Raw genomic sequence first — 24,125 nt, 5'->3', positions numbered from 1 at the left:
CCAAAACAAATTTCTCCTTAGGGAGACTAATAAAGGTACTTTGACTTTATTACTCATAAGACTTCAACTGGGATATTAAAGTGTTCAAGCCTTTGTAACTGTGTTCCTCCTAATGAGAGCCCTCAAATTAACCTAAGATAGAACTCCCTATCTGTCAACTTCAGCAGATGAAGGCATGTTCATACTCTGTCTTCACAGAGTCTATAGAAAGCTCTTTTCTACATGGCTGTTACCACTAAGGTCAAATTTTCCTTCTGTGGATCACCAATGAATATAAAGAAGCTGCCATACATGGATTGATATGATCTCACAGCCTTTTGCAACAACGCCCACATCTGCTGTGATCCTACATGCAAATTAAGTCCTAAGTCTTTCATAATCATCAACTAAACCTAATGTGCTTATTTCTCCACTAAGAAGAACACACTAAGAGTTTAGATCTCTGTTTTTTCTTTGTTCTCAAAATTCCTAAAAGTTTACATTTCTCAAATCCTATCATCTTATTGCTTTCATTACATTTCTCTCAACTTAATCTAGTCCTTTCTGTTTGTACTTTGGGGGAAAAAAATGGTGATGACAGCTGTATGAAAAAATCAACTATGCACTCAACAGCAAACATAACCATTGTTTGCATTAAGATACGGTCTGAAGCATTTCTATTAGGATCACACATTTCCTTGGCAAAAGGATTTACTACAATCTGATGTGATCTACAAAAAGCAATAAAAACTTGGTGGGGATGATCATTCATCAGAAAACAGTGTATCTTTGGTGTTAAAAGCCGTAGAGACAACACACTAACGGAATTTAGACACACTCAGCAGAGCTAGAAAAAAAGATAATTTATCCAGTATGAGCCTTGTGCTGTGGTGTGGTTAACTGTTATTTATATGTTTATAAGTTGTTTTATTTGTTATTTGTATTTGTTAGATAGTTTCCTTTTTATTATTATTATTGTTGCACTGTTGTGGAGGGCGGGGTACAAGCATTTCATTGCATTACTTGTTATTGTAATGACAAATAAACACCTTGAATCTTTAAAATACACAAACACAGGGATGTTTTATTATTATTAGAATTCAGAAATTGCAACAATATTCTGTATTTGAAGGGAGAGTATTGAACCTGTGAGAAGGAATGTTAATCCCAATGTGGCTGTTCATTATTGCAGAATAGCCAAAGGGAATTTTATGGGAATGAAACATGGTAATTCAGGATGACCAGAAGAAGAAAAAAAAACTGTCACATGTGAATATCATTCTGCAGGCAGCCATGCTGAAAATTGGTGTGGATATGAATGGGCAGGAGAGACCCAAGGCACATGTTGGCCATCCAGTGAAGAGAGACGAGCCAGACACATTGCAGAGCCGCTGACAGGCTGTCTTACTGTCTTACTGTCTTCCTCTCCTGTAAAAGATCTATATCAGAGGTGACAGCAGATGCAATTGTGCATGTGTGTGTTGGTGAGAAAGACAGGAGCTTTGCTAATGACCAGGGTTATGCCATACTTACAGACTAGGGGCTATATGCCAATGATTAACTAGTAACTATGGCTTTGCATTTTGCCTCCACAGGCTACTGCAGCTATTCCTGCCCAACAGCAAGAGGCAAGATGATGTCACGGCAAAAAAGGCACAGCATTGTCATGGTGAGTAACTGCGGGAACACAACAGCATGATTAAACACTAGACAGGAGTCTGCAGAGTTTGATTGCCTTGTTGTTAACTTTGTGTTGAATGTGACAGGGACAGATGAATATCCCTCGCTACACACTAATAGCTCTCAAATTACTGAGAGCAAGGATGTTTACAGAATTTTTTTTTTTAGATGACAATGTCACAAGCTATTATGTCGAGACAAAGTAAACCACAGGCCCCTTTTGAGCCCCACCCCCCCCTCCCCTCCCACTCACTCGCTCACTCACTCACAACACACACACACACACACACACACACACACACACACACACACACACACAAAACCCAGTACTACCCACCCAAGTTAGCCGTTTGGATCTCTCTATAATACACGGATACAAGGTAATGGGCCAGTTCTAATTGGGATTTAGTGGTGCATATTATCAGACAAATTTGGAGTCAATCTAATCACCAGAAATCACCATGCAGACCATGGGACATCTCCATACAGTTTTCCTTAGCTACCATCATAAAAAAACAACACACTTCCTGGTGTTACATCTTATTTCAGGCCACAAACATCTTGTTTATTTCTTGCCCTCACCTTAACTCTTGTACTTTTCTTGTAACAATTTAAGACAATTGCATTAGTGAATTTACTTTCATAACACCATATAATTAAAAACAAGGCAAACACATTTACAAGCCATTTCTCTCACTTCTCTCGCAGTCGGTTATCCATGGTCCAGCTTATCTCGTCTAAAAATGTCTTCATTATTTCCTATTTACAAACTGAGGAGAGACGCTATTCACACTCATTAAATAAGTTCCAAGTTCTAAAATTCAACTCTCACTGTCCTTTCTCGCCATTTTTAATACATCACCTCTTTTTATTTTTTGTCTTTTTTCTGTTCTAACTATTTTGGCCTCACTCAACAGTCATGACACTAATGGCTAGACTTATTTGTCTCTCTTGTGCTTCTATTAAAAGGACAGATTCAAACGCTAATTAAATGAAACAGCTAATTTCTGGGAAAGGAAATGCAAGAACAGGAGAAGAGAGAATGCAATGCTGTGTGTGACAAACGAAAAAAAAAACTACAGATAAGGACATAAGACAAAAAGCTTTCCAGAGGTCTTTGGGTATGGGATCTGTTCAGCTTGGATTTGTGTGTATATGCTTGAAATGGAAAATATAACGAACAACCTAAAAAATACAGATGGATGGACAGATAACTTGATATGTTAAGACAAGTAGTTAGATGGAGATGTGCACAATATTTGCAATTTTTCAGTAATATTTTGCAACGTATGATTCTTTCCCCCAGTGATATAACACAAGACTACATCCAATTTAAATTTTTAGCTTTCATTATTTGGATCTACACACCTGGTGAAAGATACTGGCCAGAAAAAAAGCTTTCACCAAAAAGGGAGTGTTACAGCTGAAACAGTACTTAGCTTGCAATAAACAGAAGAAGCACTGAGTAATTAGCTTTAGTTGTAATAACCACTGTGGCTGAAATAGAAAAAGAGGCAATGATATCACAGTGCTGGCCAAAGGAATTTTTTTGTTATTTGTTATTTTGTTTTTTTAACAACTAAGTAACAATCTTATGCAAAAACAGCACCCCCCTAGTACTTCCCACATGCTACTTTTAAGAGTTACAACAGAATATAAACTTTTTAATTGATTGATGCGATGTTCCAAAATATTTGAACTGTTAATGACGTGATCTTATGCATTACAAAGTCATCACCTTTTTGTAATGTAATGTAATGTTCATAAATACTGTCACATAACAAAAAGAAAAACTCACTATTACAGCATATCTTTAGGATGTTTTTCTCAGTTCTAAAGGCACAATATACTGGTCTTTACAAAAGCAACAATTTAATTTCAATCTAAATTTGATGGATGAGCTCAGACAAACACTGTATAAGCCAAGACAATCAGTCCCCAATTCTTTGCCAATGGCTTAGTCCTATTACAGATTAGAGTTTTGGATCCCTGGTTTAATGCTTTGAAATCAAATTAATCATATTCAACACACTGAATGAATTTCCCAAAACTACAGCACTGATATATGCCTGTGCATACTCAGACAAAGTAGCATTTTCTTTTAAGTAGCTCAGTAATCACAAAGCTTTGCCAAAACTCCACTCCCAGAAAGTTACATGTACACTTAAATAAATTGATATTTTTAGTTCAGTAAGCCTTATAAGCAAATGTGCTCTTTGTGCTTTACTTCATGTATAACCGGCTGTGGCTCGGTGGTAGAGCGGTTGCCATCCAATCGGAAGGTTGGTGGTTCGATCCCTACCCCTGCAGTCATTGTCGAAGTGTCCTTGGGCAAGACACTGAACCCCGAGTTGCCCCCGGTGCTGCGCATCGGAGTGTGAATGTGTGTGAATGTTTATCTGATGAGCAGGTGGCACCTTGTACGGCAGCCCCGGCCACAGTGTATGAATGTGTGTGAATGGTGAATGTTTCCTGTAGATGTAAAAGCGCTTTGAGCAGTTGTTAAGACTGGAAAAGCGCTATATAAATACAGCACATTTACATTTACATTTACATATAATTCAGCATTAATATGAAACATGCATCCCCGCATAAAGATTCATGGACAGTTTCATTGAAGGTAGCACATTTTCAAGTCCAAGCTTAGAAGACTTGAAATTTAATTTCACTATAACCTTTGCAAGACTTACAGGTATCTCTGACATCTATTAGCATAATGCACAGATTCACTACGCTCTTTCCAAGCTTAGCAAGGTAATATGAAATGCCACATATGACATATACATAATGATTCTGCAAATTTTTAATACCAAAATAACAGAAAAAAGCACTTAAGTGTTTTAAGTGTTTCCCTAGAATTCAGGTGATGTGCTGAACAGTGTTGATTTGATTAATGGGAAACTGCTGAATGATAAAGCCGCAATCTACGATTCTAAGCTCAAACCTTGATTTGCATCATTCCACGTACAGTTATTGTGCATTTAAAGCGCCCCCTGGTGGTCAATTTAAATGAGACTTGCAGTGTATGTGTGAAGTCATTATGTAGACATTTCCTGGAAGTTTCTTGTTGATTGGACAAACATTTAGTCATTTATAGAGCTTGATTTGCGCCATATCACCTGCAGTTTGTTTGCCTTTTTAGGGCACTCTGGTGTTCAATTTGAATGAAACTTTCAGGGTGTGGTTCAGGTACTTCTGAAAACATAACCTGAGAGATTTGTGATAATTCGACAATTAATACGTGATTTTTAGTAAATGTGTGTAATGCCACTCACCTATCTTTCGCTTGTAGCGCCCCCTAGTGGTGTATGTATATAAAACTGTCTGGGTATATCAGGGGCATTTATTTGAACATACCCTGTGAGGTTTGTGATGATTGGCCTTACAGTTGATAATTTGTGTTCATTTATGTCCAGAGCCATGTGCCTTTCAAAGGTCATTGGTCAATAATTTTAAAGGTAATTGATATATGGACATGCTTTATGCAACTTTTAATCCATTGATGATTCACTGAAAATTTGGTGGCAATCGGAGCTACGGTGTTGGAGGAGATCTCAAAGATGTGTTTTTCAAGAAATTCAAAATGGCGGAAAGATTTTCTAGGCGGACCTAAATGATCCTTGAGGGACATTAAGCTGCCTGTGTGACAAATTCCAAGTCAATCGGACTTACGGTGTGAGGGGCGTGGCCTTTCAAAGTTTGTATTTTGAAGACTTAATTACAGCACCACAGTGTGGCCAATTGGGTTCATAGTTCTACAGAAGTACATGCACACCATTTCCAGTTATTCCCCCAAGTTTCATCTTTCTAGCTCATTTCAGCTCAAGGGAATTTGAGCTGATACGGCAGACAACAACTACTAATAATAAATAAAACAGACAGCTTCGCGGTTTGAACCCTAATTATGAACCTGAAAATTAGCAAAATATGAGCACTTTAATGTTGTCTAAAATTGAGTCCATCTTAAATCAGACATATGATGAAACGTATACACAATAGGTGCACAATAGGTTACCATGACCTTTTGCTGTGTATGTTTTTGTATTTATTAACTTATTTAATGACAGTAATAATACGTTGCAATTTTCTTTATCAGATGATGATCACTCGATCTTTGCTGAATTAAAAAAGGTGAATGAGCGCTGAAACAATTATTAGCCGCCGTGTGACTGTGTATCTATAATAGCTGCTCACTCTAATCTCTCCCTCCCTTTATACCCCTCTCTCTGTGCGTTCTCCCTCTTGCTTCTGGGTGATAGTTGTGATGGGCAGGAGTGGGAGGAAAAATACTCTGACTCAGCCAGAATCCTCCTTTTGTGAAGTTAAATACCAATTTACACTCCTCCATCCCCTCTTCTATCCTCCACACACACATCCTAACCCGCCCAATACACTAACAGCATTCACATTTACAAGTGTCTGCTCTATATAACCCCCCACACCCATCCCGTCTTCCCTGTTTACTCTTGCAAAAGAGATGATTTTTTTTCATTTTGTGCCCTGTGTATTCTTGTGTCCTACATTTTACAACCCCCCCAACCCTTCCCCCTTGCGTTCTCTCTCTCTCTCTCTCGCACTCTCTCTCTCTTTCTCACTCACAGTTGACACTCTAATAAGCTAGCAATTAAAACCTGCAACAGAGAATGTTGATAGGCCATATAAGAAGAGATTGCTTTGGGAAAATAAGGCTCTTGTTTTCCTCCCTATTGGCCACCACCTGCACATAAAAGAGTGCCTGTGGTGTACAGCAGAGGAGAACAGGTTTAGAGAACTAGATTTTATTTTTGTCTTTGTGGAATGTTAGAGTGTCAGTGCTTTTTGTTCTGTATAGATGCATGTTCTGTTTGGAGGCAACACCATGAAGGACAAAGAAATATGGATTGAAGACAGTGAGTGAAGGTAGAGAAATAGAATAATATTCAGCCCACTGATCCTCTCCTGTAACCTCTTGCACCTTAATATGTAAATAGAAATATTTTCATGATCTATTTTTTTTCATCCACTTCAATGACACCAAATCTTTCCACAGCACAACTGCAGTTGCAATATGAGCTTCAGCAAAACTAGGACACTGGAATACATTGACTACACAATTAAAGTCATGTAATTTGCGAAAGAGAGAAAGAAGGCATAGCAAGTGGACGTAAATAAGGAAGTTTGTTGTTGGTTCCTGTTTTTCGGTTAAGATGCCGGAAGGAAAAGATGGAAGTCATGAAGCGGAGAGATGCAAGGATAAAAAAAAAGAAAAGGTAGCGAGAAAAAAGAAGAAGAGGCTGTTCAGCCAATACCAAACCATGTCAAAGCTGTTTAAGATGCTGGAGGTTTGCGTCCTTCTTGACTCCTTGATGCAGCTGTCATTCTGAAAAATCATTCTCACCATCAAGGGCGCTTCAATTGGGGAGCGACACTTCCCCTGCTTAGCCGCAGTTGCCGTACAACTGAATGACATTAGCTGACTGTGGTATCATATATCCCTAATCACAAGTCAATTTATAACAAATTCTATTTTTATTAGGATTTGTAACTTTACACCAGTATCATAAATAGTGACATTTTATAATACATCTAGAGTAGGTTAGTTCATTTTTGTCCAAATATTTAAAACAATTTTAGGTCAGACAAGACGAGCAATGTGAATTTGTGACATTGGGCTCTGGGAAATTTTCACAAGTTTCTAAAATTAATGGTATGGTTAACATTGGTTAGCAATTCCTCTGTGGCAGGCAGGCACCAAAGTGTTCACAATGCCCTATTGACTAACTGACAGGCTGAGATTGTAGGGCAAGGCAAGGGAACGTTATTTCTATAGCAATAAGTAGTCTCTCATTGCCACACCTTCCTCCACAGTGCATGCGGAGGAGGGTCTGGGTAGAAAAATGCAAAATAGCCCTGGGAAAAGAATTGTTTTGGTGGAACATGTGTAGGTTCAAAGGTTGTTTTAGTCCTGCAAAAGTAAACTCATATTGGACAGATAGTCAAGCTAGTTGTCCGGATTTACCCAGCAGACATCTGAGGAGCAGTTAACCATAGCTCTCATAAATCCACCAGTGTTTAGAACTACAACACAAAGAAAGCAGAAGGTAACGGACATCCGAAAACGGACATCCGGTTGAATTTCCAGCAGAATATAGCATTCACGCAAGTGTAAGTTCATGGCCATAGACTAAGCAATAAGTAAATTCAGAACGCTTTACATAAAAACATTAAAGAGCGGTTTAAAAAGAGGAAGAAAATAAAAACAGGATAAAATAGAATAAAATACAAATATCACTATAAAAGATGCAGTGCAGTGTGGGAAATTAATAATTATTTGATGGATTGTATCGACGGGTTTGGGAGGGGAGAGGTAGTGTAAAATGTTCTAAATAAATAAAATGTTCTAAGTAAATAGGATAATTAGATCTGGAATTTTTTAGTTGTTATTACAGAGGGAAAGTACCAGAAAAAGTACCGTTGGGTACTGGAACCAAATTGCGGGTACTGGTATCTGTAAAAAAATAAATTAAAAAAAGTGAACGTTACCCAACCCTACAACCATGAAGTCATATTTTACTATTCTTTTGCACTGGATGCATCTGCATATTCTTCAATCTCATATTGATTGAATCTCCTTTTTACATATATTGTGAATTATTCTGAGAAAGAAGTGTCAAGACAACGTATAAATTGGAAACTGGATTAATGTTGCACAATATGCTTGAGCTTCCACAGGTGTTTTATTTGATCAGGGATGCAATGTCTCAGTAACAATAAAAAAAGATTGGCATTTTGGTTTTTATTGCTTTTTGTCTCCCTCGATCTTTCTTGATTAAACCAGGCATCTGTCCTGGTGGCATAATTTTGTTTTGAGGAATTTGATAACATATTCCCTTTAATTTGCTTTGGATTTCTGCTATTGAACTCGTATGTGGTGTGCCTGTTCACACACCACCACTGGGTGATTTCACAAACCTCCTGATGCCAAGACAATATTGTTGCATGTCTGTCCCACCTCTTTTTTATGTGGATTTCCTTAATGGAACAGCTTTTTTGTTTAGCAGTGCAATGATAATGCAGCTCAAACTCAATTAAACCCAACTAATCATTAAATAGTCCGGACAAAAAAACTAACATGTTGTCCAAGGACCCAAAGTCAATGACTGACATTTTGTCTACAAAGACTCCTCTATAAGATATGTAGACACCGAATGTGATATCAGAAAGGATAGAGAAAACGTTGCAGCAGAATGGTATTTATTATAGTTGTGTATGAAGTGTGTTTGTGTAGCTGAGGATTAAATTGTGGTCTAGCACCCCATTTGCAGCGCAGAGGGCCTAAAGATAGAGCAGTGTTGCACTCTGCCATGATATAAGGGAAATCCTTTGGCATGTCAGAGAGTTACTGTGCTCACATGAGTGTGTTTATATATACCGTGTGCATGGGCGTTGTGCGGCTGTCTGTTTTCCTCTCGCCGGGCCACTTCCTTTCAACCACAATGCCTCCAGAGTCACCCATCAAAGAATCATCTGCAAACTGTGGAGCTTCGTAATCGGGAGAGGGCCACTGATGTGTCCCTGGGCTTTCTCCACTCTAACTGAATCACACAGGCCGGCGCACACAGACAACAGGGCTGCACGGCATGGCTTTTGGAAGGTCACACTAAGAATAGCTTTCAATATGTAAAAAAAGACTATCCAATGGAGAGCACACCCTTAAATGTGCAGGCATGCATTAATTCATGGACGCAGGCGTAGACCAAAGCACTCTGAATACTGTCAAACACACAGATATGCACCACTGGCTGATGCACATAGCATACAGTTGTGCTCAGACAAAGCTCCTCATGTCCTGCTAAAACAATCCTAGGATTCGCTGCTGAGAAAATAGAGGATAGTAGGAATACAAGAAAGAAAGACAGCAAATGGCATTGACTACCTTTATGCTCAAACGAAAAACTTCTTGGCAATCTGAGCAATGCTTTTCCAAGCTCATTTGTTCCACTAATGTGCTGGAAAGATGGTTAACGGCCTCACAGAGATCCCTGTGATAATATTTGATAGTTGATGTAAATGCACCACACTGGCTACATTAATCAGTGGCTTTAGACAAAATGACTAATCATCCATTTCTTCCTCACAATATATATTCTTTTACCTCCTCATCAATCATACACTTTTACCCATTATCTGGTAATGCAACCACACAACTGTTTTTGAATGCAAATTAGTGGCCATTGATGTTATGTCAGGCTCTGAAATTGTGATAGTAAAATTCTATTTCAGGTCACTTCATTTAACCCACAGTGCATATACTTCTTTCCAAGTTAAACTACATTTAAGATACAGCAGAGTCGAAGCTTGAAAAGCAAACCCTGAAAATGATAATTTGCTTTTAAAATAATGTTTAGTTTATAATGTTGCTTATACTGAGACATTAGTAACCAAAACATAGCCTCCAAAATAAAGCCTCAGATGCAACAAATCCACGCATTTTTCTCAAAGCTTCACATCCTGCAACACTTGACCTCTGTAAACTGCTTAATGGATTATGTTGTTTCATTTTCCCTTGCAGGACTAATACAATGCCACAACTACCATTCCTTTCCATTTTATTGCCGTCCCTCCTCCTCTTCATGACTTCCGCTTCTCCTCACCTTTTTTTTCTTCTTATTTTTTCTCTGTCCTTGTCTGCACTATGATGTTCATCCCTTAACTCCAACCTGGCAGATGGGTGAACATTTCCCAGCATCAAGCCTAAACCAGTGACAGAGGGGTTAACTTTGAGGCTAATTTAACAGCTACGTTAGCTGTGGACCTTGTGCCTTGGCTATCCTACCTCCAAAATCCTCCTTTTTTAGTTTCTCTCTATTCTGTCCACTGGTCATTTTAAGGGTCTTTGCTTGTCATAAGTAGCAGTGTATGTTTTTTCTTTCTCTTTACTGGCCTGAGATTGCGTGCATGCATGCAAATGTGTGTGTGTCTGTCTGTGTGTGTCCGTGTTTGTAAATGCAGGTATCGGCTTCCAGGCAGTACAGGCGGCTCTGATGCAAAGTGACATGTTGAGAGACCAAGCCTTTGGACACTGGCTGAGGGAGAGAAGAAAAACAAAATAAAAACCGACATAGCCTTTATAAAAAAACTACAACACAACTGGATGAGCGCAGCAGATGGCATGTCCCCGCCCCAGCCCCCTTTTAATAACAATACCACTCAATTGTTATTTAATCATCTATAACTTTTTATTGAAAAAAAAGCTACTACTAGAGAATACGAGCACATATACAGTAATGCGGTAGAGTAGTACCGTGACAAGTTGAGCTGGGGAGAGACTGGCTTGTCTAATAGAATGAGAGGGAACCTCTTCCTCTGACTATTTGCTACAGTATTCATTGTCTAGATCCAGCCAATTCACCTGCCTTCCTGTCTGTTCATCTTACCATTATGTGTCCCTCTGTGGCCTTACCTGACCCATTTTTAACTCAGTTTAACTTGAACCTTTTCACATTATCATCCAGTTTAAACACATGATTCAGCAGAGTCCTTAAACTGGAATACTGTAAAAATGGTAATTTAAAAAAAGAAATAACTGAAACTAACTATAACCGTCCAGGTCAGAGAAAAACACAGACCCCTTTAGCTGGCAGGGATTTAGTGTCTTGCTTGTAGACAACACAGTATCATATTCACTAGCAGATGCTAGAATGAGTGTTTGCGCCCAGGGACATCTGGTTGAAGGACAGTCTCCCTACTCACTACTCTATAGTCTACAGGCGGCCTCACTACTAACACTCTTTTTAGGCAAGATGAGAAAATGCAGCAGTTTATACAGCCGCAGTGTTCAAGCTTCACTCTAGCTCATTGTAACAACAACCACCATTATAGTGTTGGTCCTTGTTATAAAAAAACAAAACAGCTAATATTTGTATTATTTGTAATAAAGTGTGGCTCAGATCGCATTTTTCTGTCTGAGCCCAAATTGAGTCAGAGAGAGTAGTAACCAAGCCCGAGCCAAACCCGACAAGCATTCTGGTTTTTATGTCCGATATGACCTGAGCCCAACGCATATAATAGTCTATATCCACAACGTTCTTCTTCTGGGATTGCTCCATTGCCGCCAGAAATCCGTCCGGATGTCCCTTTTTTTTGGCTGGATGTCTGTTACCTTCCGCTTTCTTTGTGTTGGAATTTTAAACTCTGGTTTTAATTTATGAGGACTATGGTTAACTGCTCCTCAGATCTCTGCAGGATAGATTGAGACCGCTTGCTAGACTGTCCAATTAAAGTTTTCTGTTGCACGACTAAATCAACTTTTGGACATATACATTTTCCACCAAAACAAGTTTCTTCTTGAGGCTATTTTGCAGCGGCACCATGACTCTGTCTGGCGTTTTTGTCCACCCCGAAATGCTATGTGGACTAGCCAGACCCTCCTCCGCAGCGCTGTGGAGGAGGGTATGGCACTATGAGACTGCAAGGACTGCAAGCTGAAACACGGAGTTTGTGTATCCATGTCAAGTAATTGCTGTTACCATGGTCACAGCTTGCCTGTATGTCCCATAAATAACAAAGCCCAGCACTGAACAAGAAGTAGCCTAACACAGACAGTATGTTCATCATTTGTATTTAACACTATATTTTCACTACAATGGTGTTAAGAAGTACTGTATGTAGTTTGAAAACCATAACTGTTTATTATTATGTCTGTCTACACCTAAAAATCACAAAGGAAGCTGATAATGATATAGCACATTTAGGAATATTTCCAGCACACCTTTCAGGAGTGCTACAATTCATGGCGAGTACTTGAGATGACTGGGTAATTATAAGGCCCTAACTGACTGCTTTTTGAGACAGATGTTGTATTCATGAATCTTGAAGCAGGCCAGATACCCAAACAGACTGAAAAATTACACAAGAGGTCTCTTAGCCACAACCACGGTTCTTTGCTCTGACAAGAGAGCAGATGGCTGTTTGTGGAAAAAACAAACCAGATCAGAGCGAGAAAGTCAAAGGACCCTGCAAATTCTCCACTACAGCATACCCTCCCACACAGATTGGCTTTTCAAGTTGTCACTTGAAAAGTGTTTTAATCTAAACAGAAGGAAAATGCACAAGCAGTTTTCTTTTCTTCTTCTTTAATCAACTTCCACCACTGCTGTTTAAGCATTTGATCTTTCAACACACATGTGCTGTACACAGCTCTCTGTGCTTCCCTGTGTGTGTAAGGTGTGTGTTAGCATTACTTTGCAGTGACACTCTGTTGAACTGTGGCAAATTACAGAACAATTGGGTAAATGTAGTTATTCCCATGGCTACTTTGTGTGAGAGTGCGTGCATACATATTTCTGTGTACGTCTGATAGAGCTTGGTTGCTCGGCCAATGAAAAGTGAGCATTTTACTCTGACAGAAATCAAATACTATGTATCTCATATGACTCTTTATATTGAGATATTTAAGATAATAAACAACATCGCAGAGGCCATTGTATCTACTTTATGTTTCTTTACATATAGTATATCAGCCTTGTACTGCAATCATATATTAATAAAATGTTTTTTGTGAAAGCTGATAGTTTATGGTTACTACTATGTGGTACTACCATCTCATCAAAATAAACAGAAACAAACAAGCACTTACTCTAAAACATCAACACTGTCATTGTAGCTGCATTAAAGATAGATAAGTAACAGATTATAAAAGGTCAAATATTATTTAATAAAATCATTATTGCAAGGCTTTGTTTTAAACTATTTAGTAGAGGGGTGCAAAAAATTTGATTCATATTTAAAAAATGTTTTTTTTTAAATTGTAAATTATCTCTTCTGCAATCACATGATAGATAGATAAATAGATAGATAGATAGAAATTCAAGGTCCCAGTAACTTACAGACATCACACACAACATACACATACATCATAACAGGCTGTTAAAATAACAAATAACAAACAAAATATATACACACTGTATGTTGATAGGAAAAGTAACTACATATTCATACTGTGAATCATTTTTTTTAATAGAGACAATGACAAAAAAGTACACTTAAATGTTTATTATTATGTAAATTGTTTAAAAAATGTATATTTTAAAATCACTTTGCAAGGATCGGCACGGGACGATATTGGAGTAGCGGCCACAAACTGTACTGTAGGTCACAGTCCCCTCCGGCTCAGAAACAGTTAAATATACTTAATGACAGAAGTGACTGGGAAACTAAGACGATTTCACAGTCATCAAACACATTCAAAATTGTCTTCTAAAGTCACACAATTTGACCCATAAGGTCCAGTATATAATTAAAAGCCACCAATCAAATTGGGGGAAAAAGTATAGACAAGCCATAGAAAAACATGTATAGCGCAAAAAAGCACAAGACCATCCCACAGAGAAAGTGATGTATGCAGATTGCCCTTGTGGATTTTACTTGAAGCAGTGTGATTTAAAAGTGAATGAAAACACAATTAATCTTGTCTGCAACCCCTAGCAACAGGCACAAGCCAGATCAGTCTACAGATCAGCAGTGATCGCTTGCAGATTTGGAGGAGGAATGGCAGTTTTAAGAGAGTCAAAGAGAGAATTTCACCATATTTTCTCATGTGTTTAGAGTTACTGACATGCATAGTTAAGCCTATTGGATACTAATAATAATAATAATGCCTCTCATATTTTGATATATGAAATTCCACCATGTCATTACGTTAAGGTTATGTTGCCTGCACGTTCCTGCCACCCATCAGATGAGATGTATCATGCTCAACATGAATGTTGTGTCGTGCAGCATCCGTGGAATCCCCTATTCCACTGCAGCTTGTTCATGAAATTACCTCTGTCATTCACATGACTCGCCAATGACACAAGCAGGGCGTCACTCACTTAGAATGGATATATTCAGTCAGCATTTACTGAATGTGTAATACTTTTTTGTTTTGTTTTTTTAACAAGAGTCTTGTCAGAAAAAAAAGAATAGATTGTTTTCTTACCTGAGACAGTCCTGACAACTTCAGTGGTGTTTCTCAGGCCCACGAAGGAAAACTGGTAGAGCCTCCACGAGCGAATGTCCCCAACCTCCACTGAGCTCCTTTTCCACTTGTACACAATCTCCTCCCTGGGGTAGCCATCTGGACAGACAATAGCACAGTTACATGGAGCTATGTTAAAACAAGGAGAGGAGAGAGTCTTGGTCCAAAAATCACATAATGTTTAACGAAGACTAACATTTATTCCTTTTAGGAAATATCCTAACGTGACTCTTTAGATATGCGGTCCGCTGTGTAAAACAATGAGTTTAAAAAAAGCAAAAGCATAAAGCACAGTATGTTTTATTTCAGAGTAAGCCATACACACACAGTCAGCTAGCTTGCATATAAACATGAAAGAACCATTATATAACAAACTCCTGACAAAATATGCAGTCCATCTGTGGAGTGAAAACTTATTTTTGTGAAACACTCAACTGACTTAAAATAAAAAACTACTGAATTGATCCATGTCTGTCCGTGAGTTGGATTCCAGTAATTTCATTACCTCAAGAGGATGCTCTCTCGTTGTGAGAATCACTTGTCTGATGCAAAATCACAAGAGTGCAGATGCATTATCATAATAAAATTATAGTTGTTGGTATTGAATTTCTGTCTGGTATCCAAATTTGAAACAAAAAAGTAAAGTTAAGCTTCTTTAAAACTAATAGTAAGTTGAATTTGGAAATGGACTCCTTATTATGTGAATTGTTTAGAGTTGTCTTCAGTCTAGTGATGAGCTGTGTACAGCCGAAGAGGGAGTGGCTTGAATAATGCAAATAAAGCTTCCTCAGTGCGGACTTTAAATGGCTTTATTACTAAAGTGCTCTCAGACATCCAGTAATGCAGGCCCTCAGAGGAGCAGGAAATGGAAAGATCTACCTATTTTCCACATTACAACCAGCCAGGCCGTCTGCTTCTTCTCTGGCAATGCATCCAGGACAAATTATTGATTTGTTATCCTTTTGGGAAGCTAGAACAACAATGTTCCTGGAGTGTAATATCGTGAAAGCATTTTCCAACGAGTAGTGTTGTTGTTGTCGAAACAGTTGTTGCAATTAAGATTTCAAAATTAATATGCAACTTGGAGCAAACTGAAATAATATAGTTTATCATCTGTATCTGTAAAGCATTCTCCAAAACTGCTGCAAAAGTGGTTGCATTGAAAAATCTACAATGCTTTGTGGCACGTGTTGAGAAAATATGCCATGTGATAAATTGCTGCACGCTGCTCCGCCTGCTGCCTCTGAGATTGAGCTCATGTACTGTACATCAAGCGATTTTCAAAGTTCTGAAAACATCCATTGCTTTCATCAAATTAAAATTAATGCTTCTGTTCCATTTTTAGTTCTGCTACCCTCCTGCTATTCCTGCTGTGTTGCTCTGGAGCTATTTAGGAAGCATTCTCTCTGGAGAATAACCCATGGTGCATCTCTCTCTGTAGATTCATAGCGGCCTCATTAGCATAACTTACCCTCATCCGCTCCTCACACAGAGGGACTGAATCATTTGGACTTGTGTCACCAGTTGAAATATCTTTTAGAACAGTAATGACAAAGTGCAGAAAAATCAATCCGTACTTTACCTTTGGATGAGTTGGCAAAAAGATATCTATTATTAAGTCCCTTTACTGAATGCCAGTACACTATACATGAATGAGTTGTTTTACAGAAGTTATTTTTGTTGAAATATCTCATATTGTTCCACATAACTACATATTGTCATATTTTTCTAATCCATTACAGAGCTCTTTAAAGACTGGAATGCAAATGCATACAAACTTTCATGATACATACTTTCTAATGCGCATGATTGGAGATTGGCGTGGTATGAAATACATCCTAAGGCTACTGCAGCTTGAATTCCTTGATTTGGCCTAATTATTCTCTAGATAATGTATATATTAGGATCATATGTTGCTCATTTATGGCCACAGCATGTGTGTGTTTGAAATGAAACAGAGGAAGAGGTACAACAGTAGGGGATCAGCATATGGCCAAACTTACAGCTTGAAAACTCCAGGGGACATGAGTGCTCATCCATTGGGAAGTTGTTCAGTTTAAGCTGGCACTCTGCATCGATGGTCAACCTGCAGAGACACAATATTTGGATCCACTGACTCAGTTACTATAGACCATTTGAACACATAAACACTCTTAATGTGTCCCAGTGTATTCCCTGTTGCAGTGCAAGGAAACTTAAGTTAACAAGGACCCAGGCTGCTGTCCAGCAATAGAATCCTATTGAATAGGTCTATAGAAAAATGTATAGACCTGCAAATGCAAATGTAAATTGCATACCAGTCAATCACAAAACAATAGCGTACATTTAAATGGGTGTCGGGAAAGGCAAAATTAAACCCCTAACCTTATCAGTATTAATACAAGGAATCATTAATTAGCATTTCACTAAACTAAATTGATGTTTTTCACAGCAACACACTTTTTCACACTTGAGGGAGTTTGAACGCTAAGTCATTAAACTTCCCCTTAATGAGAGAATGACCTTAAATGACTTTACCCATCAATGGACTTGCTATTGTCATGTATCATTGTCCTCCCAATCACAGCGGTCATCCTAATTAACCAGTGGTTAAATTCTGAGTTGCTTAACAAATTAATGAAGTGGAGGGGTAGTGTTCTGCATAGCAGAACATCCATCACGGCTTGATTGAGTCCAGAATAGTTCACTTTCTCTCTTATTATCACCAATGATATATTGAGGTGTCAGTTTGAACGTCCGCTGTATTTATGATGGCATGAAAAAGATGATAATAAGTGCAATTAATATTTCCTTCAACCTATTATCTTGTTTTACACCATTTATTTCCACATGTTAGAGTTTATTTATTTGATTACGACAATGCACATAAATCAACATTTCTGTAAATGCACCAGTTGGCTAATTTTCAACTGTAGTCCTAGTTACCCAGCATGCATATCTTTCAAACCTTCTTGCTGTGAGGCAGAAGTGTTAACCACTCAGCCACCATTCTGCCTGGGTTTTACACTCATACAGTTTATAGTCATATTAGTATTGAGTAGTCAATACTTTAAAAAGCTAGTACTTTCAACTGATCAGAACAGTAACTTCTCAGACATTATATTTGTCCAATCTCAAGATCTTTAGGAAAGAATGGCCTAAAAACCTCAGCTTAGGGCAATGCAGTTCTAGTGTTCCCTTGTAACTAACAACTTCCTGCCTCAGTCAGGAGGACAGATTTCCTGCATGCTAATAAACGTCAAATTTAAAATGCTGAAATTCAAAATTGCCCAGGGCCTATTCAGTATAATCTGTACCATGAATCATTTATGTAGAGAGGCCATAAATTGTTGGGTACTTCAGAATACTTTCCAAAGTACACACATTGCTGGTGGTGATTCCAGAAATAACAGGAACAACCTTAGTTGCAGAAAATTGACAATAACCCAAATAAAAAATGAAATGCTGCGCAGTGGGTATTTCTCCAGCTTTAATGCTCCAGTTGTTAAGTCGAGACTAGTTACCATGTACTTTCAGGGTTATCTATTGTTTTCTGATTTATGCTGAATAAATCAGAAAACAATAGATAACCCTGAAAGTCATCCTAACATTGACATTGTTTGTGTAAAATAAATTTGAACTCCCCATTTTCTTGGCTATCATTCAAGCGTAGTAAAATAATGCTCTTTTTCCAATAAATCTAAAATTTAAGCACTTTTTATGTTTTTGTTTAGATCAAATGGATGCAGTATGGCAGAGATAATCATAACTGACATTTAAGCTGTGATAAGACGGGACTGATAACTGGTAAGATGAATAATTCTGCCACCCAGTCACACAATCAATCAGTCAATCAATTAATCTGTGGGTCACATATAAATGTGAAATATAAAAATCAGTTGTAATGCTAATATCTCATCTCAGGCATCCCTGACGTTTTACCTGAGGGTGTAGAGTATTCGACCATCGTTCCAAATTCGAAGCATGCGATTGGGTGTGGTGATCCAGTGGGCGTCGGCCTTCTTTGAGTTTCGGAAAAAAGTGTCTGGGATCCAGATCTTCCCAACCATGTTGCTGTTGAGACGCAGAACCTTCATCGTACTGTTGAATTTTAACCTCCTGTCGTACCAGGTCTGAGCGAAAAAGATGTCGATGGTGTATTCCTGACAACACATAGAAGACAGTTTTACCCAAATTGTAATGTCTAACTTCAGTTTAAAAGCTGAACATGCTTTATGTAACACACTACGTAAATGTTTCTTCTTGTCAAGAAAACTTTGCAAACAGTATTGTTTGCAACCAGTGCTGTCACCCATGAATGGCGTTTAACAGTGAGATGCAATAAGATCAAATCAAAATGTGGGCTGCAAAAGCGCTCCTGTTTCTTCTGGCTGAGGGGAACTTTTTATGCCAGTGGAAATGTTTACAGAAACACATTTGCAGGCATTTTTTTCTTCTCAGACAAGATGCTTTCTATTCAGACCAAGAAGTTCTTTTGTCCCAACTCAAGAATTATGTTGAAAAAGACCATCTTGATGCTCTCAACTTGAAATTAAATGTTAAATGGGGCAATTATTAATACCACTTGTCTGGCTCGAGTATTATCTAAACTCATAACCTGCTGCTTTGACAGCACTTTATCCTTAGCTTGACAAAATCTTCTGTCTCCTATTCAGGACCAGTAAGCACCTGTGTTAGAACATACATATGAGGGATGAAAAGCTGCATGGGCAGTGTTAAATAGGCAAAGTTAAAGAGCTATGAGAAAAGGTGTGATGTGGTCTAATGTGAGAGTGAAAAGAGACACGGTGAGTGAGAGAGAGCTATCAGTCTTTCTTTTATTTGGAAGGGTTGAGCCCTGAGGTTCAGAGTGAAGTACAGCAGGAGAGAATAATAAATAAAAAAATCTGGGGATTTGTGTGCAAGAGCGCATTAACTTCCTGACAAAGCTTAGCCCAACAATAAAGCAGAAATCCATGCCAAAGAGTCCTAAATGAGATTCGAAAAAAACAAATTTCCGCCAGGCAACATTCCCATCCTTTCAACATCTTTTTTTTCCACAACGGACAGGCAGACAGTTCAAATCCAATGATGAGGATAGATTAAATGCCTTAGGATCTTCATCTAGCCCCCGCTGAGTGGGATGAACATCTAACTTTTTTCTTTAACCTATATTTACTTTTGGATATTTAACAGAATCACACTACTTTCAATTCAAACAGCCGCACACATCCAAGAGCAGCTAAGAACTGCTCAGCTTAAGTGGCTATACCATGCATCTTCAAATCTCACCATCTGAATTTTCAATTTTAATTTCAGTTTGCTTTATTGGCAAAAAAATACATCTGTGTTGCCAAAGCACAAGAATTAACGTACATATAAACAGCAACATCACAACAATATCTCTTTCTTTCTGTTAGTCTGTACCATGCCTTCCCTCTCTGTTGCATGAGTTGCAACATTTTCATATTTCAAAGATTCCTGCATACGGTTATTCAAAATAAAAAAATTTGATTATGGTTTGATGCTCTTTATAAAATACCCCAACTGCTCCACATTTGTCATGTCACAGTGTGAACACACTGGCCTAACCATGCTGATTACATATGAATGTGAAGCAATCAGTCATCGTTTCAAGCCAGCATGATGCCCTCATCACACAGACACACAAACCCTACCTCCCTCTCTCTCCCTCTCTCCCTCGCTCTCACTCACACTCACACTCACACACACCCACACCCACACATATATACACCAACACACACACACACACACACGCATGCAGACTCCCTAATGTGAATGCAAAGACACATTTTCTAACTGATCCCATCAATGCTTCTCTTCCAACTTCACTGTGACTGCAGTTATTGAGAGTGGGTGTTTTAGCTAAGACTAAGTGAAATGGAACGCCACCACCATGTAAAGCAAGCTGCTCTGCAGAATTACAATAGAAGTGGGATCTCAGCAGGGACGTGCCACAAAAAACAATGACACAAAACAACGCTGATGTGAGATTTTCAAGAGACTCTCATTTTTTAATCCTACTTTCACTCCAACAAACATTTTTCCTCTCCACCATCAGATGAACTGATCGTTTAGTCATCACTGCAGTGTGACAGACATATATTCTTTTACTATTCCTCAGTTCTCTTCAGTTACTGTGCATTGTAACATAATACCAATGATAATCAAAAAACATGGTGTTTGTCTGAAATGGATAGCTGACATTTCCAACAATTCCAACTTGTTTTTTCTGAATAATCAAAATGTACTGATACATATGTTTTTTGGAAGCTGGTACTGTCAGATACGCCAGATTGATCGCACGCAAAATGGATGAGCTACAAATACACAAAGAACTGATGTGTGATACTTTTCACCAATGCCTGGGTGAACACACTCATCCCGGACGGCAGCTAGCAGGACGAGACAGGGTAGGTGAATTGTAGCCACCACTACAAAATCAATATAGAGGAAACACTGCTACACAAACTTGGCTTTGCAGACATACATTCTTACAACTTAAAGTAATAAAGTGGTTACAAATAGCATTATTTTATTTCATTCTATTGCTACTTAAGAAGCTGTACTCTATTATGTTAAATGCATTGTATGCATACACTATAAAAAGAATGCTGATAGAAACTATTATTAGACCATTACCATAGAGACGATAGAGATTGTATGTACTTGTTTATGGTAAGGTTAAACTATATATCACCAGATTTGCAAGGTTTTTTAGCTGTTCCTATATGGATTACTGGAATATTATTTACATTATACTGGACTATATACTGTATATATAAATATATATATTAAATTATTATTGTTGCTGCTATGCTGCTACTGTAACGAAAGAATTTCCCCGTCGTGGGATGAATAAAGTATAATCTAATCTAATCTAATCTAATATTAAATACGTTCTAATAGAAAATAAACATATTTGCAGTTGGTGAACACAAATGCATGTAGTGCAACCAGCACACAATTGAAATGTGGCACTCTAACCATAGCAAGAGACAAACATGTTTAAAAGCCCCCTAAAAGACCCTTGTCTTCAAACCAGATCCAAGCAAAATTACAAGCTGCCAATATTTTAACAAACCACAAAGAGCTTGAACAGGTTACACCTCAGATTGCTGCTGATGCAATTCAATTGAAAACTTCTTAGGATTTGCCAACTCATGCAGACATTTGCAAATATGCTACTTTGAGATCTTACCTGTGTGTTAAACAGTATTTCTAACTCGAAATAGTAGGCGTTAAATGCAAGACAGATGCATTAAATGGACCTTATTTATCCTCTGTGGGGCAAAGGAGAGAGCAGTAGTTAAGTAGCTGATTGACACACGTATTGTGTTGCTACACTACAAGGGCAGTGGGGCAGCATAGTGATTAGGTGGATCCACCAATCCACCATGACAGCAAGCATCTGCCCTGCTGAAGTGTGCTTGACACTGCCAGACACTGAATCCCTGCCAAGTCCAGAGAAGAGAGCTACAGTCTGGATCCTTATACATTTGTTAAATTGATAATCGCCTTTATTTATATATGCAGATTATTGATAACATCAATGAGACATTAACACCATTTTCCAGTATTACTCACCATATTGATGGCATTTACTGGACCAATGCTGTTGACAAACATGTCTGTGTGGATCACTGTTGGTTTGACTGCAAAACAAGCACAAGACAATCCATTTTAGAAATGAGCAATGATTTATCATGCATATGCACAAGTTTTAGGAAGTTTATCAGTTTTGTCAACGTCTTATCAAAGAGGAAAACGAGGGACATAATCTCTCATTTGTGAATGTGTGAATACAAAGTTGCTGGAAAACATCACTGCTCTGCTTAAATTTAATCTAATACACACCCAAGACACACAAGACATATGATAAAATCATGCAAAAGAAAGTTTTTAATACTTGCACTGTTAGCAACAAGTTCAGTGAAAATGCAATGTTTTGTTATGGACTTTCATCAGGCATTAAACTCAAAATATGAAACAACAACCTCTTTATACTAAGGACAGAGATACTATGGACTATACTATGGATCGAAAAAGCATTGTTAATATGAGACAAACAATATATTTTAAGACCCCTTAAACACATTATATAAATGTAAATAAAAAAAGAAAAATTAGATGTTCAATTCAAAGAAACATGATTTTTTTTATCACAATAAATCCAATAGAGGAGAGGAGGGGGTGGGGATCCAAAAAGTTGGAAAACATTGTTCACAAAAGTCAATGTGTCTTCTAATGAGGACAAGGATAATCAACTACTGCTAAATAAAAAAACATCTGAACTAAATTATATAATATTGCAAATACAAATATCTAGCTAAAAGTACAAATGTTAAGCACATCTAATGTCTACTGTTTTATAACATAGGCCAATATTTCAATGCACTACTAATGAATACAGATGTAAAAAGCAATCTCGAGAGTTTAAGATATATATTGTTTGTCTCCTTTCAGGAATTTTTTTAATCAAATATTAATGTTGTAACTGTTGCAGGTGTTTCAGTAGAAATGTGTTAAAAAAAACTTTCTTTTAGGTCCACTGTGAACACTAATGACATTCAGTTCACCCAAGAATTTACCAGGTCTGAGATACATCAGATAGTGCTGATGAAATAGCAAAGAGACTACATCAGAGCCTACAGGGCCAACTTCATCTTTAAACTTAGTCTACTAAGTCTTCCTGCCAATGTCAGAGAACCACATGCTTTGTCTGTTTACAGCCAAACTCCTGTCCCATTTACCACAACACCTACGTGTCCCTCTGCAACATCCCATCCATCCCTTTTCCTCCATTCTACTGTATGCTTCAGGCCTGTGAGCTCCTCTTGATAATCAATCTGTTACTGTCTTTTCTCACAGACCTACTATTGCTCGGCGTTTCCACAAAAATGTACTTCAAGGTTAAAAGTGCCTCGTAAATATTTTGACTTGAAAAGATTTGAGGGAATATTACAATTAATAGACCAATAGTAACCACTAAACACAATATGCCACATAGAACAGCAGTTACATTGGAAACTATTATATGTTGCAGGTTAATCTTCCCATGTATTCATTTTTATCTCTACTTGTGCACCTTTATGTGTAAATCTGTCCCCTGCCATGCATAAAACATCTTGGTATCTGCTCCATACACCAAGTGATATGGATAGACAGAGCTTAAAGAAAGTATAACTGAGGACACTGGAAAGCTTGGTGTCAAATCGACGCGCATGCTCTGTCAGATCCTCTACGTCAGCCTGGATCACTACACTTTGCTATGTAATACGTATGTTTATGGATGACTGGACGTTACATCTGAGAGGACAGTCAGGTAAAGACTTGATGTGGGAGCTATAGTGTGAGTGTAAGAGATAGACAGAGGGAGTAAGTGCAGGTTTGCATCCATTTTTCATGTCTGTCACAGACACACACACACACACACACACACACACACACACACACACACACACAC

At 38.1% G+C, this 24,125-nt stretch overlaps 1 protein-coding gene across 4 annotated transcripts in view; it reads right to left on the bottom strand.

Moving 5' to 3' along the window:
* gabrg2 (gamma-aminobutyric acid type A receptor subunit gamma2) overlaps positions 1 to 24,125 on the bottom strand; it is a 53,738-nt gene that overhangs the window by 14,583 nt on the left and 15,030 nt on the right. For all 4 annotated transcript variants that reach the window (XM_032534237.1, XM_032534238.1, XM_032534234.1 and 1 more), the window contains exons 3-6: positions 22,247 to 22,314; positions 18,581 to 18,801; positions 16,663 to 16,745; positions 14,621 to 14,758 (exon numbers count right to left, since the gene is read on the bottom strand). In XM_032534237.1, the coding sequence (XP_032390128.1) occupies positions 14,621 to 14,758; positions 16,663 to 16,745; positions 18,581 to 18,801; positions 22,247 to 22,314 (510 nt within the window). The remainder of the gene's footprint in view (positions 1 to 14,620; positions 14,759 to 16,662; positions 16,746 to 18,580; positions 18,802 to 22,246; positions 22,315 to 24,125) is intronic.

This window comes from Etheostoma spectabile, chromosome 13 (assembly GCF_008692095.1).
Source record: "Etheostoma spectabile isolate EspeVRDwgs_2016 chromosome 13, UIUC_Espe_1.0, whole genome shotgun sequence".
In the NCBI taxonomy this organism is placed as follows: domain Eukaryota; kingdom Metazoa; phylum Chordata; class Actinopteri; order Perciformes; family Percidae; genus Etheostoma; species Etheostoma spectabile.
This window is presented reverse-complemented; position numbering and strand designations above follow the sequence as displayed.